Source organism: Lepisosteus oculatus, chromosome 23 (genome assembly GCF_040954835.1).
Source record: "Lepisosteus oculatus isolate fLepOcu1 chromosome 23, fLepOcu1.hap2, whole genome shotgun sequence".
Lineage (NCBI taxonomy): Eukaryota > Metazoa > Chordata > Actinopteri > Semionotiformes > Lepisosteidae > Lepisosteus > Lepisosteus oculatus.
Genome location: NC_090718.1, coordinates 12,023,409 through 12,039,928, shown reverse-complemented (window position 1 = coordinate 12,039,928; position 16,520 = coordinate 12,023,409). Strand labels below are relative to the sequence as shown.

Sequence of the window (16,520 nt, the reverse complement as noted above, 5' to 3'; positions counted from 1 at the left end):
TTGTTTAAATCTTAAGATTTTGTGCATTTCTGATCCTTTCCCAGGGTCGCACGTGTCTTTCTCTGCACATTTTCCCATAACTGGATGACTAGTAAATGAGCCCACCAGCTTGGAAACACCACTTGTCATAGCGAAGATGAAAATATGGATCCTCCTTCCTGTAGGTTCCATGCAAAGCTTCACAAAAAAAGTATAATTCAAGTATAATTCTACATCTCTGTTTAAAAAAATGACCTATAATCTCTGTCTGAAAACCAAAATACATAATTGTATCTGGTTATTTTCATAACGGACTCCAAAACCAAGTCTTCTGCTGCACAGCAACTTTGAGGTGCTTCAGATTTTGAAGGGAGATCTCAGGTAGATCTAATTCTGCAACACCCATGCATAATTCTGCTTGACATCATTTTACTGCTTCGTCAAGTACTTTTGCTGTATTTGCTGTCTGTATTTCTCCTAGCAAGTATTCACCAGTACAGGCCAACTTCTGTAATTTAGTTTTTAAATAATATTACTATTGTGCTCAAACATCTTAATCAAGCAATTTTTTAATCAAGCACGTAATCAAGTTTTTTTTAGAATTCTTCTGCACAGTATATGGCTCACAATTATATCTGGCACTAACAAATATTTATATAAGCATATAAAGTACAGTTTAGTTCTAGTAATCCAAGTACAATATTTATTGTTGCAGAGAAAAGCCCTAAATGGTTTTCCTACATAGACATCAAGTTCAGACTGAAATCTGCTAGAGTACTTTCCAGAGGGAACTGTGATAAACATCTGATACAGTTGTGATTTTCCTTCTTATCTCACTTCTTACTCATTTCATGCCTTGCGACTTCTGTAACTGTTCAGTGTCATCTTGCAGTGTGTTCTCCTTTCACTGTGGCTGTGATGGCACCTCACCAACTAGGAGAGTAAAAAAGACTCACGTGACAAGATAAATTATCAGCACTGGGATCCTGAAAAAACAGCCTACAGGTAAGCAAATTATGGTTGTAGTTGTGTTTTAATGAGAGGTGTACAATACAGAAATGAATGTGAAGAATCTGGGTGCATTTACTGTCTGTCAGACTGCCGGGCTTAAACAGGGCTGTGCCTCTCTGAGTCAGCAGTTTGTACTTTCAACACATTACATTGTCATCTCTCTCGCGGCAGCCTTGTGATTCCCCCCAGGATACACAGGGAAATGGGATGTTATCTCCTGGGTGACAATCCCAAATACTCCATTTAATTCGCTTAACACATTTTTAAACACAAGTAAGAACAGCCGGGCCAGTCAGTCCGGAAAGCTCCCTAAGCTGTTCGAGAGAAGCCAGAGACCAGAAAAAAACATTGATTGTATCTGTCCCTCGTCGCCCCTGCTGTTTAATCCACAGCACACCCAAATCTAACAAGGCTGACTTGGGTGTGTGTGCAATTTAATTAAGCGTTAATCCGAATCTCACAGCGAAACAATCAAGCAACAAGTCTGGCTCATCAGATATAGATTGTCACTTGGAAAAAGTGGAGAACTAACAACTCAGTACAAACATTTAAAATCTGCAGATATTTTATATATTAACTACAAAAATATCGCATCAGTGACTAAGATACAATCATATATTTTTTTTCTGATTTATGGTGATCCACTGTTCTTATTGCAGTACTTCAGTGCACCCACTAGCTGGTATAAACTTGCCCTGAAGCTCCAATCTTCCTCCCATGGAGTGAACAGACTTGTGTGTTAATGTGTGTCGTGTGTCGTGTGCCGTTAGGAGTGGACTCTTTTATCACAGCTGAGGCTCAATGTACTAGGCAGGTGTGTGTCCTGACCAGTGCTGCTGCTGAAACAACTGGCACAGTACCTGGAGCCTGAAAACTAAAAGCATATAACCCTATTATAGGGGAACCCTAGAAAATAAGACAGAGGCTCTGCAGCGGCAACACAGCACATCGCTTCTGAGCCTCAGTTAAAATCTGCAAGGTATACGAAACCCCCAGGTGCTCACCAGGGACTATGTTGCTGTCAGCACCTCCTGACAAATGGACTGGAGCTGTAAAAATTGCACTGGTCTGGCAGAACACTTCACTCTTTCCTGTTATTAAGAGCTGATGATGCAGGTGCCAGATTTGCTGGAGTCTAATTGGTCTACAAGAGGCTCATCTCACTGCATTGATGTAGTGAAGGCTGAATCAGGGCTAAATGGGAATATTTAATAATAATTAGTAATAACTCCTCACACTTATATAGTGCTGTTCTGAACACTCCACTCAAAGCGTTTTACAGGTAACAGGGACTCCCCTCCACCACCAATGTGCAGCCCCCAACTGGATGATGCGACGGCAGCTATAGTGCCCCAGTTATACTCATCAGCTATTAGTGGGGAGTGATGAAGCCAGTTCACTGATGGGGATTATTAGGAGGCCATGACTGGTAAGGGCCAATGGGAAATTTGGCCAGGACGCCGGGGTTACACCCCTAATCTTTTCAAGAAACGGCCTGGGATTTTTAATGAACACAGAGAGTCAGGACCTCGGTTTTACGTCTCATCCAAAGGACGGTGCCTGTTTACAGTATAGTGTCCCCGTCATTATACTGGGGCATTAAGAAACACATAGACAGCAGGGTGAGCGCCCCCTACTGGCCCCACTAAAACCTCTCCCAGCAGCAACCTTAGTTTTTCCCAGGTGGTCTCCGATCCAGGTACTGGCCAGGCACACATCGCATGTCAGTAATATATAGATAAAGATACTCAGATCAGCACACAAGTATTAAATGCGTAAATGTGTGTGGGGTGAGAGAGGAGAGAGAGGCATTGGGTTCATTTCCTGACAACAGAATGACAGCTCAATTTCAGGCCCTGTGCTGAGGGGTGAGCATTCAGAAAGAATAGGGGTGGAATAGTTACCATGACTGAGAATCGGAAGGTCAGAAATAAAATCGATCCCAGCAGCAGGTAACTAAGGTTGCAGTACATGTCTGGCTTCAAACAGCAGCTGTAAATGTACTTTTGTCCCTGCATGCTTACATCCTTGGGTTGCCTCTTGTTCAATGTGGGTCCTGCTTATTACTGATTATGTGTGTCTTCAAACACCAGCCTATGATCAAATAAAAGATAATACAGCTGAGTCATGTTCTCTACCAGCTACCTGTTAAGCTAATTTGGAGGAGTGGACTAATTTGCACTGAGACCTCTTCTTACTCTGCTAAAGCTAGATACAGAACTACATTTACAATGATTACTGTTCATGCTGCAGTCATATGCACTGAATATCCTTTCAGAATAAGCTTTCAGAAAACAGTTTCGTGTTTGAGACACGTTTCCAAATGGTTGCGGTTCAGCCAGAAATACGAAAATACAATTCTGAGACTTAAAGGGATTTATCATTATGACAGGCTGTAGAAGTTCGCATGCTGGGATTACACTTTAAAATATTTTACAGTCTTTACTACCATTACTAATACAACATTTCTTTTCTATTTAAAACCTTCAGGTCATAATACTGACAGATTTTATTGTGCTGCCTCTGCACAGAAGAAAGTTTCACTTGAACTGGGCAATCACCAATTTTTTGTTCAAAACATGTACAACTATAAGTATACAAAACCTCCCAAAAACAATTTTAACAGAAAGCAATTTTCTGTACAGTCCTCATATCCAAGACCAGAATATCCGGTTTTGTTAAGTCAATAAAATGCACAGATTTATTGTGCCTTACGCTGACAAGAAAATATTTTCTGAGAACTGGACTGAAATTTGAGAAGCCCTGAAAACTCTGTGTTTTAAAGGATTAACACCCAGGGAGATGTGTTGATGTGGTTTGGTATTGTGCCGATGTCATTTCAGGACACCATACCTGTGGAGGTCTATGAGTTCAGTTTATTCTGTGTTCACAAAATGAGACATGCCACAGGGAAATTCAGTCGCTGTGCGAGACAGAAATAAGAACGAGGCTTCACGATCAAGCAGGTCCTCATCCCCTGATCCACAGGATAAGAGTTCGGTCTAGGGCCCTGTAGAGGGGCTGTAGACCTGAACAAGAAACACACTGTGCTTTTCAGCAGAGCCCCTGTCCTTACAGGACTCTACATTTCCTGCCCTCACATTCCCCCAGAGTTCCTTCTTGCATCAGCCCAGTGAAACTTTACAAGCAATGCTGTTCTTGGCTGCTGAAGACCTCTCTCCACCTCTCCTGCTCTGCTCCTTGCCCTCTTATTGCCTGTCTCTCATCTGCCTCTTTCAGAAGAGGCCCAGAGAACAATTTTGTCCACAGCCCGGATTTTATTTCACTGTCCATCAACTTTAGGGTCAAGAGCTCTGACTCTCATCACTACAGATGGTGGCAGTTTGTTGGTGTTGGTGAGAATTTTAGAAGCATTTTTTCATCATTGGCCCTACAGTTACAAGTACGCTATAACAACCCTCTGACGGCCGCCAGACCGAACAGTATTGTTAACTGAAACTGTTCTTCACTGACAGCACCAGGTGCCTCTGGAATCCAGCGTTTTGTCATTCATCAGAAAGTGGAGCTCCCTGCCTCTTTATGGCCTAGCATGGTCTGCTAGGTTTTTGAAAAAAACATGAAAGACACTTCCTGACAAATGCACTCCAGAAGCCAGCGATAATGAATCCTTCCCAAACCCTTTTGCATTTAACCTCAAAAAAGAAATCTGATGGTTTATAAAACCGGAGAGTGAGAAGGGATGTGCTCCATTTCCCAGCCAAGTATCTGCAGAGTGTAAGGTCTGGGATGCTGCTGGTGGGTTTTGTGTTCTGCAGCTGATGCCTGCTTGTGATCTGTTTGTGGTTTTATTTGTATGCCTGTTCTCCACAGTGCGGTCGCTCTTTGGCACCATGTCACAGGAGCAGCAATGTGCTGTGGGAGCTGGCAGCGGTCTTTGCAAAGATAAACTACTGAAATATTTGCTTAGAAACTCTCTAGGCAGAAGGGAGGGGGAATTTCTAAATCGAGCCACACTTTGCATTTGCACAACCACAGAACACTTCTCCTCTTCATGCCTCAGTTCATGAAAACATGTCTTTTTCTCAGTCTGTGACACACACACAACCAGCTACAAAATGCCCCTATGCTGCGCACATAAATCTGAAGATACAGATCAAGTTACTTTCCACAAGTACATGTGTGTGCAAAAATGTTCTGGACTGTTATGTAGTACACTGCACAACTTTCTGACTTTTAGTATTTTAAAGTAATGGCCTGTTAAATATTTTTTAAAAGAAATCACATGGAGGGCAAGTGTGAGCTAACATAGACTAAAGCGGCATCCGAAAAGTCTGAGAGAACTTTTAAACTCTGATCTCACTGATCTCAGTGATTCTGTAAACAGAACAGAGAGGTGTTCCGGCATTGAGCTGATCTAACTATAAAAAACCTAACACAACCTGAATTCCAGAAAGGAGACAGGGAGTGTCACCTTTCCAACCACTTTTCAACATTTCTGAATGTCAAACCCCATTTGATAACAACCTTACTCCCTGAAGGAAGAGCGATAAGATTTTAAAACCAGGCAATAAAGACATTTCGACAGCAGGCAACAGGCAGAAATAGACACTTGGGAATGAAGGTAATGGATCACAGAGTGCATTTATATCTCTCCTTTGATGAGATTATCTAAGCCTCTGCAAGCCTCTGTTGAGAATGTAACTTTCCAGGACTGAACAGCACAGGTGGAGAGGCTACAGGGGAGCTGCTCCCCACAAGCAAGAAGACATCTGAGACTGGACGGGCTCAGGCAGAAACAGCGGGGGCTGTTGAATTAATTTCGCTCTGCGAGCTTACAATCTGCTTTGACAAGGGGTGAAATCAAGACATTGAGCCGCAGGGAGCTTTGAGATGCTACTTTTAAAGGTGCTATATAAATTAATACTAATGATGATGATGATGATGATGATGATGATGATGATGATGAAACAGAAGCAGGAGATCCTGGAAATGCTTGGGAGTAACTCCCTTTTTAAAAGTACCTCTTGTATCATCCCCTGTGGAAACCAACTCACCTCTACCCCCTAAACCTAAACACCAGCTGCCACCCTGCCACCAGAACTCTTGCTCTGGGGAGGAAGAGTTCTGTATTTGCTCTTCCTCCCCAGAGCAAATACAGATTCCTAGACCCGCCTCTGCTGAACAGATTGCTTTGGCAACGGCTGCCGCACACCTATTGATCCTTCCCCTGTATTAATATAGAAGTCATTAAGGTTTACTTCATCTCCAATCACTGGGGATGCCAGACCACATCAGCAGAGATCCCAGGACAGTGCTCTGTCAGAGGCAGAGAAAGGGAAGAGTGGGAGTCCATGGGGATGGGGGAGCACGAGAGAAGAGTTAGGAAGACATGAGAGGGGGGGGAACATTGCAGTTTAAGGTTTCTGTAACCTGAGCCCTTTCATGCCTCCTGGGATAACGTCCGTGGCAGGTGTGGGCAGCTGTTTTCTGAACAATGGAGGAGGGATAAAGAGATCTTTATTTGGGGGAGGTGGAGGGGGGGGTAGAGACTTGCAGGTGTTGGGAAAACACAACATCTGCAGGATTTTGGAGACCTCTCCCAAAGCCAAGAGTTTCACCCAATTTGAGCAGCTGAGCTCCCTGTTCAAATCAAGACCGACGTATCACAGATGGAAGCCGTAAAGACGGGTCTACAGGCTGTGGAAAAGTTAATTAGCGCCGTGTGTGTCGTCGCTGAAATGCAGTCCATTCATTGTGGTGAAGCTCTGTACCACCAAAAGCAGAATGTGACACTGTGACACTGGAAAATAAGTACTAAGCACCCCTCTCTCTGTTGCCTGGAAAGTCCTGAAAAATGAACCAGATGTAGTTGCAAGTAACTCATATTACAGTTTTATCTGCTTCAGCCTATGAAGCCTCCAGCTGTGTTCTGTCATGGGTTTGGTTTTGGCAGACAGACGCACTAGTCTGTGACCTCCTTGAAACACATAACAGAATCCCTGAGCAAAGTACTGCTCCTGTTTCCCTTATTGTTTTTTTGGGGGCATTTAAAATAGAACTAAAATACAACATATTCAAAAGAAAAGGCTTTTTTAATCAAAATAACTATTTCCTACTCCTTGGTTTACAGCAATGACTGGACAACATGTTAGAACCAGTTACCAAGGGGAAAGACAGCCTTCTCTGCTGCAGGGATGCTATAACTGGAAGCTCTCAGAAGAGAATGAGTTCTGTACATCAGGCTCGCTTCCAGAGCAGTGTCAGTCACTTCTAAGGCCTTTTCACCTTTGATCTTGGCTTCCATATCCCCCCCTACAAAACAGCAGCAATTGTTAATCTGCCGCTATATTCCAAAATTAAAATTCACAATTGTACTTCTCTTCTGTAACGCACAGTTCACCTTCACAAACAGTGTGTTTCAGGTGCTTGCTTAGATGCTTTGGCTACAGTTCACTTAAAGGCTACTCACTCTTTCCAATGCAACCCATTACAGAATTGTGCCGAATACATAACCTTAATTGCTTTGGAATTACACTGAATCCACTGAGCAATTACAGAGCTGGTTGTACTAAGCCTCCTCAATTAGCTGAATTTTCACAATATTCCATCTGCCAATAGGGATCTTCAACCTCTCTAATTGACATTTACTACTGTCACTCAAGCAACTTATTTACACCTCTACTCTTACACTAAAAAATGGGAAATGAAACCCAATGGGTAAAGGCAGGTTAAATATTCTTCATCCAAGCCTGTCATTGCCTGAACATCCTATAACAAGACGAGACATGGGACTTTAACCTCAACTCTTTATCCAAACTGGAAATGCTATCATTCGCTAAGGCTGAAGACAAGAAAGAAATGGCGCCTTTCAGCCAGCACAGACAAAAACCAAACATTGCAGATTTCATTTGATAATAGTCTATTCAATGTAAAACTTTCAAGGATGATAACGTTTGTAAATCACACCACAACCATTGAGTTTAAGTATGCATTAAGTATATAATTCTGAAACAGGAGGAACTTTGTCAGATCTTGTTGTATTGTTTTAGCAACCCCCTTCAGCAATGCTGAAAGATGTCCTGTCTTGGTCTGGACTCCCGTATTATTTCATCATGTCTGAAAAACCTGAGCACTGCAAGGTCAAGGATCTCTTCACGATGATGAAGTTGTGGCACAGAATGCAAAGTATCAGGGTCAGCGACATGCCAGTTCAATCCTTATGGGCTCTTTGAGGCACATGTCAACCACTACACAGTACAAGAGTTAATCCTGCCATTCTTCAATAGTTATTCCCAATCACGGGGAATTTACTGTAGATGAGCAATTTAGGTTTAACTGTATCAGTCAGCTGGGCACTAGCGACGTAACCCCATGAATTGTAATGATATTTTGTGGTGTCTCCATTGAAAGGTTTTTGGCAACTCTGGACATTGGAAGGGGAGACGTATAGCGGGTTTCTTCAGATATGTCATGGAAGAACATGGGACGTGTGTGCTAAAGTCTCATCCATCTGCAATATATCTAGCTAGAAACCCAGCAACCGCACACAGGAAAAAATAAGGAAGGGTAGACAGACTCTTCCACCCTGCCCAGCTTGTAACCATTTGTCTTTCAACACTTTTACAGGCACCACAGCCCCTGCTTGGACCCAGGACCCCACATAGGTCACTGTGAGCCGAGAGAGTCCTGTCTTGCTAAGCACACCCTGTATCCAGCAGCGCTCAGCCAGTTGTGCCCTGCTGATTAGGAAATCCTGGTCACATTCGGCATTCGAGAGACATGACACGGGCTTGAACCCAGGATTACAGAGCTCAATTGAACCACGCAGGAGGCCCAACTAACTATGTCTTAGGCTACCAGGATTGTGGGAGGATCAAGGCATGTGAGTGTTACTTCAAAGTAAGATTTGCCAAAATGTTATGTTATTTCCTAGCTGTTCAACTGCTAATGCAAACTAAGGTCACTACTGTACTGTACATCTGAATCTGTCAGTAAAGGAATCACCCTTCAGGCCCATTTAGAGTCATCATCACTGTGTAATGAAGCCTCCACAATCACATTAGACCCAGTCTGTTTTTCTTTCAGAGAGGCACAGGGACTGGGAGGGATGTATTGTTCACGCCTACCTCACAAAACCCATGTTATTGCCAAACAGGCTTAATTAAATCTGATGTACAGGGAGCTGAAGCTCTTTGATCAAATCCAGAGACAGAAGGCAAAGAGGGGGGAGGGCAAAGTGCTGGGGGAGCTCATCAAGACACTGTGCTGAGCTTCAGTCCCCTCCACTAGACTGCTGCAGTACTCAGCTTCATCTCTTGTTCTGATGCCCGTTCTTACCTACGCAGTCTTTCCATACAGTTTCTGATGATGAAAGTCAGTTATGCAATTTTTCATTCATTGTTGCACATCCATCCATTATAAGAGAGCTGCTTACTCTTCATAGGAATTGTGGCAACCTGGAGCCCCGTATGAAAAATAACTTGTACGGACATGTGTAGTTTAAGATAGCTACTTTATTGTCCACTGCTGTGGAAATTTGTCTTGGGCTTCTCCCACAGAAGTACAAAACTCACAAGGAAGACATAAAGAGTCACATAAAATCACATGAAATAACAACAGTATATGATGCATATCATATCATAAAATAGGGGGAAATACATTAGCATACCTTCATTGAATAGTTTTATTGCAGAGGGGACTTCTTTGTACTAATACTCAGTAAAGTATAGAAGTAAAAACACTTTCTTAGATTTTTCAATATGCAGATCTGTGAGGTTTTTCTTTATTTCTTGGCAAAAGGTATAAATTGGGGCAGGGACAAATCAGACCCTACAGTTCAACTATTTTATTTTGCTGTTTATTTTGTTGTTCACTAAGTGCATTTTTTAAATCTCTTTTCCCCTCTCAGAATTCTATTTATTTGCCCTGTGTACAGCTGTAGTAAGGAGCAGGTTCAGAGGTCAGTACACCTCCTTCATCTGTTCATCAGGTGATGATGATGAGGTTGAGTCAGTAAAGCACTGTGGATTAGATGTAGCACTGCCTTGAATCCATCACAGGTGGCCTTTCTTCACAGTGACTGGGAAAACTCTACAACTTGCACGCTTTGATTTTCTGTCTGCCTGGACTTGGATTTGATCTGATATCCAGAACATAGTACAGAAAAAAAAACAAAGCATGCCAAAAATAAGGAAGCAGCTAAACAAAGTCTTTTTTCCCTTCTGAGCAGAAATAAAGCACGGCACAATTCTGTCATGTCCCAGACAGTTTTAAAGACGTGTAAGTAAATGAAACAAGAACAGTCTGTGTCTGCAGCTCTGCGCTGTCTCAACAGAGGGGCTTTGCGGAACTCACAGGGAATTTGCTCTTTATTCTTTCTCTCTCTGCTTCTCAAACATTCGCCGAGTAAGAGTCAGAGTTTCCTGAGCATCACCCTAATGGCATTTCATCCCTATCTCTGCTGTGCTACTGCAGGGCTGGAGTAGTGACGTTTTCAAGTTTTTTTTAATCTTGAACTACTAGAGCATTGTTGTCTTGTAAGCTGTGACTCTGGTAGGCAATGCTTATTATTATTATTATTACTACAGATTTCTCCAAATTTAATTTCCCAATTTTCAGTAGGCTCATACATTAATCTTTTGTCTAATTCACAGTAATATAAAATAAATTTTAGTAGCCTTCTTGGTGCCCCCTATTGGTAGTCTCCCAGCATTGCAGGTAATGATTACTGCCCTGCTGCCTTGTACTATAATGCCCCTTTGAGATTCACTGGTATTGACTGACTATAATAGAGTGGCTAGGAATGATGACATTTTCTGCTACATTCTTCTGGGGCCTGGAGCTTGCCTGATTATTATTAACCACACATAATTACTCTGATGTGGGTTTAAACATTCTTAATTGTTCTAGTAATTGCAGAAGCAGTAATGAGCGATATATGTTACACAAAAAGCACCATAACTCATGCTGAGCACCGTACTGGGTTTAACAGCATTATTCGAATGCAGATAAGGATCCAGCAATTATTGTTGATGAACATGGCTATTCCAGGATTCCTTATCACCAGACACTCCCAGACACACTGTTATCCACGCTAATCCACGGGATTTTCAGCGACGAGAAAGCCCACAATAAGGAAGAGTCAGAGCGCGGATGAAAAGAAGTCCATTTACAAAATGGCACAGAGCACAGTGACATAACCAGGCTGACCAGGACAGGCTGTGACGCGAGCTGGATGGGTTACAGGACACCTTGGTAACGACGCCTGAGTGCCAGAGAAACAGAAGATGAGCCAAAGGCAGCAGCTCCCCTTGCACAAACCAAAGCAAATGAGTTATTTTCCACTGGCTAATTGCGTCACAACAGAGAATTCGCACGCTGGCATTGCTCCCTGGACACTGGGCATCTTCTGCCTTCTGCACGTTGGGGAAATGTGTGATTTAAGACCCTCTCCAGCTCCGCTTGTTAGAGCAGAGCAACAGCAGACCCAGAAAAGGCCTGCTTTGTAAGCCTGAGCTCCAGCAGAATGACATAAACATTACGCGTCGTATAAACAGGATGAAAAGATGTGCGGCTGAGATCAGATGTTCTTCAAAGCTCGCTAGAAGAGTCTGGAATCATGCGTTTGTCCACACTGTGAAGCAGCTCACATCCTCTTTTTAAGAGCACGGTTCACGAATCCGACGCATACCGGTAAAATGCGCACCCCAGCCACCCGCCCCGCCAGTGTTCTGACTCTCTTTGGCTCCGTTGTGACTCAGTTCGTCCCGGCGTTTTCCATCTTCCGCCACGCAGCTCACATTTGTGCGCTGGGCCGCATCGTTGTAAAAGAGCCTTGTGCGGACGGAACAGGCTTTGTATTGTCCGGTCGCCAGCGGAGGTCAGAAGTTCCCTTCTGAGGCAGGAAGTTCCGAGCGAAGCGCCTTTGTCGGCCCTGTCCCTCTCGGGGTGTGACGCTCCGTGTGTGAACTTTTCCGTGACAGGAGAGCGACTGCTGAGATTCCGAGGGCTGCTTCAGACTGGGCAAGGGCTGCCTCGACAGACTTCCCGCCGGCACAACTCGTAACTTCTCCCACAAACGCCCTGGCACTCCAACACGTACTAGATTCCAGGAACTAATTATCCAACCACGTCTTTCTCTCTTCGAAATTTAAACACTCCTCTCCGGCTTACCTACGCTCACTATTGAGAAGTCTTCCACAGCTTTCCCTTGTGCGCACTACTATTCTCGACCGGACTCCTTTGACACCCCGACCTGGTTCTCCTACTTTTGACTTCGCTCTTGCCTAACGACTTGGATTTGGAATATTGAATTTACTTTGGCTCGAACTCCCTTCCTCACGGCTTCGGACAGGGGTCCAACAACTCACCCCTTTCAGAAGACGCCCGCGCTCTTGGTCATTTTCCTCTGCTCTTCCTGACAAGGGTTAACTTGCCAAGATAAGCTGCCGGAGAGCAAGGGCCTCATTTTTAGTACCTAACTGACGGTTGAGTTTGTGTGGTAGCTGTAGGTTCGCTTTCACTAATAGAAAATGCATTTCCTCTTTGCGTAGGGCAACTCCAATATCTGATGGAAACATACAATAATGTAACATAATTGGATGTCAAGCTGTACATACTGTTTACAACTGAAGTGACTTTCGTTATTTAGTGTTAACTGTCTCTAAACACTAATCAATTCCATTTTCCATTACATTGCACTCACCACTAAGACACAGGGTAATGCTGCAGACAACCTCAGCCTTACTGCCTGAGTGCACAGCTCACTCGGTGTCATTACCAACAAGAAAACAGCGACAGGAATTCAAGCAATTGAGGTAATATATTTTACCTGAGTTCTGGTTCTTCAAATCTGTTTTCATTTTTTTGCTAGACTGGGTGGCTTCCAGCCGTAGGTAATATAACTCTGGCTCTTACAATCTGAGAATTATTCGAGGTTATTATTTCCACAGTTTGGATGCACTAGACCAGACCACAGTTACTCAGACCACTGGTTTGCGTCTGTTCCAAATGCCAGGTGCTACAAAATAGAGCTTTTAAAGAATAAGGGGAATACAGGCCTTCAGTGGTTCAGGAGTAAACAGTAAAGATCAGTATTCTGATGAATATTATCCTAAACATCAAGCTGACCACTTTGGCCAGGTAGATGTTCAGCTAATTTTTTTGTACTTCAGTTAAACCCAAATAGCACTGGCCTTTGCTAGTCTGTTCAAAACCCAATCTACCGTATTTCCACCTCGACTACTGGCAATTTCTAGCATCTGATTCTCCTTCTTGTCTTTCTGCGGCAGGTGGCTCTGTGGCTAAGGATGTGGGCCTGTGACTGGAAGGCTGCTGGTTCAAGTCCTGCAGCTACCAGAGGAATCCTACTCCGTTGGGCCCCTGAGCAAGGCCCTTAACCCCAGCTGCCCCAGGGGTGCTGTATAAATGGCTGAACCTTTGCTCTGACCCCAAGCTTCTCTCTCCCTGCCTGTGCCTCTCGTGGAGAGCAAGCTGGGGTATGTGAAAAGACAAATTCCTTATACAAGCAATTGTATTTGGCTAACAAAATGATCTTATCTTTGTGGTCCATTCCAGTCTTTTGGATAACTTGTTTGCGGAGAGTGCAACACTCATCAGTTTACTTTCTCCTGGTCTTTTAGGACATCAGTGCCCCAAGCTAACCTGCCCCAAAGTGTCACGCTAATTGCGTTACGCTCTCCGGCTGACAGCAGGAACAGGAGAGAGTAATGAGTCTCATGGAGTAGAGGTGATCCCACAAAGAAAAGATCCAGAGAAAGTGACAGTCGAGATCCCAGCAGAAGCTGGGAACAGAGCACGCTGATAACGGGGACAGAGATGGAGGAGGTGGATGCCCCCAGAGAGGAAGATGACTGCAGCTGTGATGGAAGGGAAGGATGGAGCTGGGAAAGGAGCAGGGTAAAGGTGAGTTCCTCTGGGGTCACTGCTCAGTGTGAGGGGAGAGCCCACACTCTCTCTCACACACACTGATGCGACACTACCACTACCACCCAACCCTAGCCCCGCCCTCCCTCATTCAGAAGACAGCTTCGGTGGCTCTCTGCCTGCCAGGAGAGCCAGGCTGCCTGTTCGCTCAGCGCAACACGGCCGGCACCACGTTTAGGCGCTAGTAGTACCGCTGTCCATCGTGGTTCAGAAGGACAACAGCCCGTGGGGCCGCCGGCAGACTTGCTCACGTTTGTTAAACCCTGGCAGTTCCTCTGTTCCGAGACCCTGGAGATACGCTACCGGAAGTCCTGGCGGGGCAATCTTAGATTTCAACCACTTCACTGAAAGCGTGGGGGCTCATATTTTTCACAGCTCTCGCTCCCCTGCCAAGTGAATGATCTTTACTTGGAAAACAAGTGCATGAAGGAAAACAAGTGAATGATCTTTACTTGGAAAAACATCCCTGCCTGTAGAAGTCTTATCCAAGAACAAAAGGTAAGATCGGAACATTTTAGGGCAAAAAACAATACAGAGGTTCCTTCCACAAGAAGATAGGCTCTCTCTAGAAAATTCCGGATCATGGAGAAATTTAGCAGCACCAGCAGAATTGAGATCAAGTTCAATAAAAACATTTATAATTTGTCAACTTGCAAGTTCCTGCATTTGCCCTCAAAATTCAAGCTTTAACCATTTCTTAAGAGGACTGACCCACTGTGGTTCTGGTGTCAAAGGTGTATTATTAGTGAATACATGACCTTATGTCAGAACTGCTTTATGAGCGAAGAATCCTCTTCTGTCTCAGAGTCTCCCCTCCCTTAGTGAACTGATGGCCCCGAAGACCCGTCTTATTCGGGAACCCAGAGACGAGAAACGCGAAATTCTGACTCCACTGACGACCCTCGCCCGGAGCGCTGTTCACGGTTTGCATATCCTGCTCACCGCGACCTCTTCTACAGACACTGTGCCCTTCACACGGATTATAAGGGGGCTACAAGATGAATGTTTTGGTGTTTTATAATATTAATCGACCCAGGCCTAAATAAAGTTTTTTTTTCTTTTGAAAGTTGGATCTAAACGTTGTTGTTTTTTATACCTCAACTATTGTGAGTTCCCTAAAGCTCGCCTTATAGTGCTATTTCCCAAGTACTTCATACAATACAAAGTTCCCAACCAAAAAAAAAAACATTAATGAAAGAAAACATCAATAAAACGTGGTAATTTAATGAGATAAAATGCAATGTGAAGCATTCTTTTGTTTGTTCACATACACTTTTTAAACAGTTTTTTTTTCTTAATGCGTTATCTGTATTAGTTTGACTTAAGCTTCCCAATTCATTTCAGCAGCCCCGGGAGTTGTTTACTAACAAGGACGGGCACACGCTGCTTCTTATCGACAGTCTCCTGCGATCATCCCCAAACGGGGTATTATATTACGATATACAACACTTTCTGAGCGAAGCAAAAACAACCGAAAAGCACGCCACTGTGTTTGGATTCATGTATACTGTACATCAACAAAAAAAACGAAATGTCATTCTTGGTCTCCACTTTCGCACGATGCGCATTTCAATGTATAACAGTAGTTCATTTTGCTAAAAGCCGTGTGTGGACATGGATAGAAAGAGCCGAAAAATACGGAAACCGCACAGCATCCTCGCAGTTAATGCAGCACGGTTTAGAGGAGATGGAGCTGCAGTCGGCACTACAGTAGTGCCCCTTTCGAAACGTCCTGCTCCAAGTTTTTTTTTCCTCCTTTATGCAAATAAATATTTGTTCAACTCTTTTTAACGCGCCGATGGTTTTTTGTTTTTTTTAAAAAGCGATGCCGGTTGTACCTTACCTTGCAAAGTCGCGAAAACGGAGCAAAGTACAAGCACTGATGAAGTGGTCTTCAGCAGAGCCATGATTTCCGTGCCTTATCCTGTACCGAGGCGAGAGTGAAGTGTGGAGGTTCCTTCTGCTACAGCAGCGCGATACAAAGAGGGAGGAGGAGGGGGGTCGCTGCGGGGGTCTAGACTGCACTGTCAGTTCGCGGAGGGGAGTCGAGTTGAAAGCACCAGAAAAGAGGGAGTTTTCTGTGCAAGCCGAGATTGGATAGTTTTTTTTTATCTGTTGGGTGTAACAGGTGAGGGACACCGAAGGAGAGGACAAAGAGACGGGTGCCGCCGCCTGCGAGCTGTTGGACAATGCAGATAAAACAGCAGACGAGTGACATTCTGAATAGGAGCTTTAGGGACTTTTTAGGAAGCAACGGCAGTAAAAAAAGGAAAGGGGACGGACGCGATTAGAGAACTCGTGGGAGAGACTGCTGTATAAAACAGGAACCGTGTCTGGTATTAAAATATAATTCCCTCTGCAATGTGTTGTTCTTCTGATCAGAATATTTCGGGAAAGTATAAGAGTATTGAAGAAAAGGGAATAGGTAAAATAAACGTCTAATTAACTGTTTCATTATTATTATTATTATTATTATTATTATTATTATTATTATTATTATTATTATGAAATGTCTATCGTGTTTTATGTCTCTTTCTATGTATGTGTTTAGTGTATTAGCAACTCACCTAGTCAAATTCCTTGTATGTGAAAACTTGGCCAATAAAGTGATTTATCTACCATTA

The 16,520-nt window shown here is 43.7% G+C and overlaps 1 protein-coding gene across 3 annotated transcripts in view; it reads right to left on the bottom strand.

Moving 5' to 3' along the window:
- The window catches only part of LOC102691375 (cell surface glycoprotein MUC18), a 49,768-nt gene extending 33,681 nt beyond the window's left edge, over positions 1-16,087 (bottom strand). For all 3 annotated transcript variants that reach the window (XM_015337376.2, XM_015337375.2, XM_006642241.3), the window contains exon 1: positions 15,740-16,087. In XM_015337376.2, the coding sequence (XP_015192862.1) occupies positions 15,740-15,803 (64 nt within the window). In that variant the 5' untranslated portion in view covers positions 15,804-16,087. The remainder of the gene's footprint in view (positions 1-15,739) is intronic.
- Between the last annotated feature and the right edge of the window lie 433 nt (positions 16,088-16,520).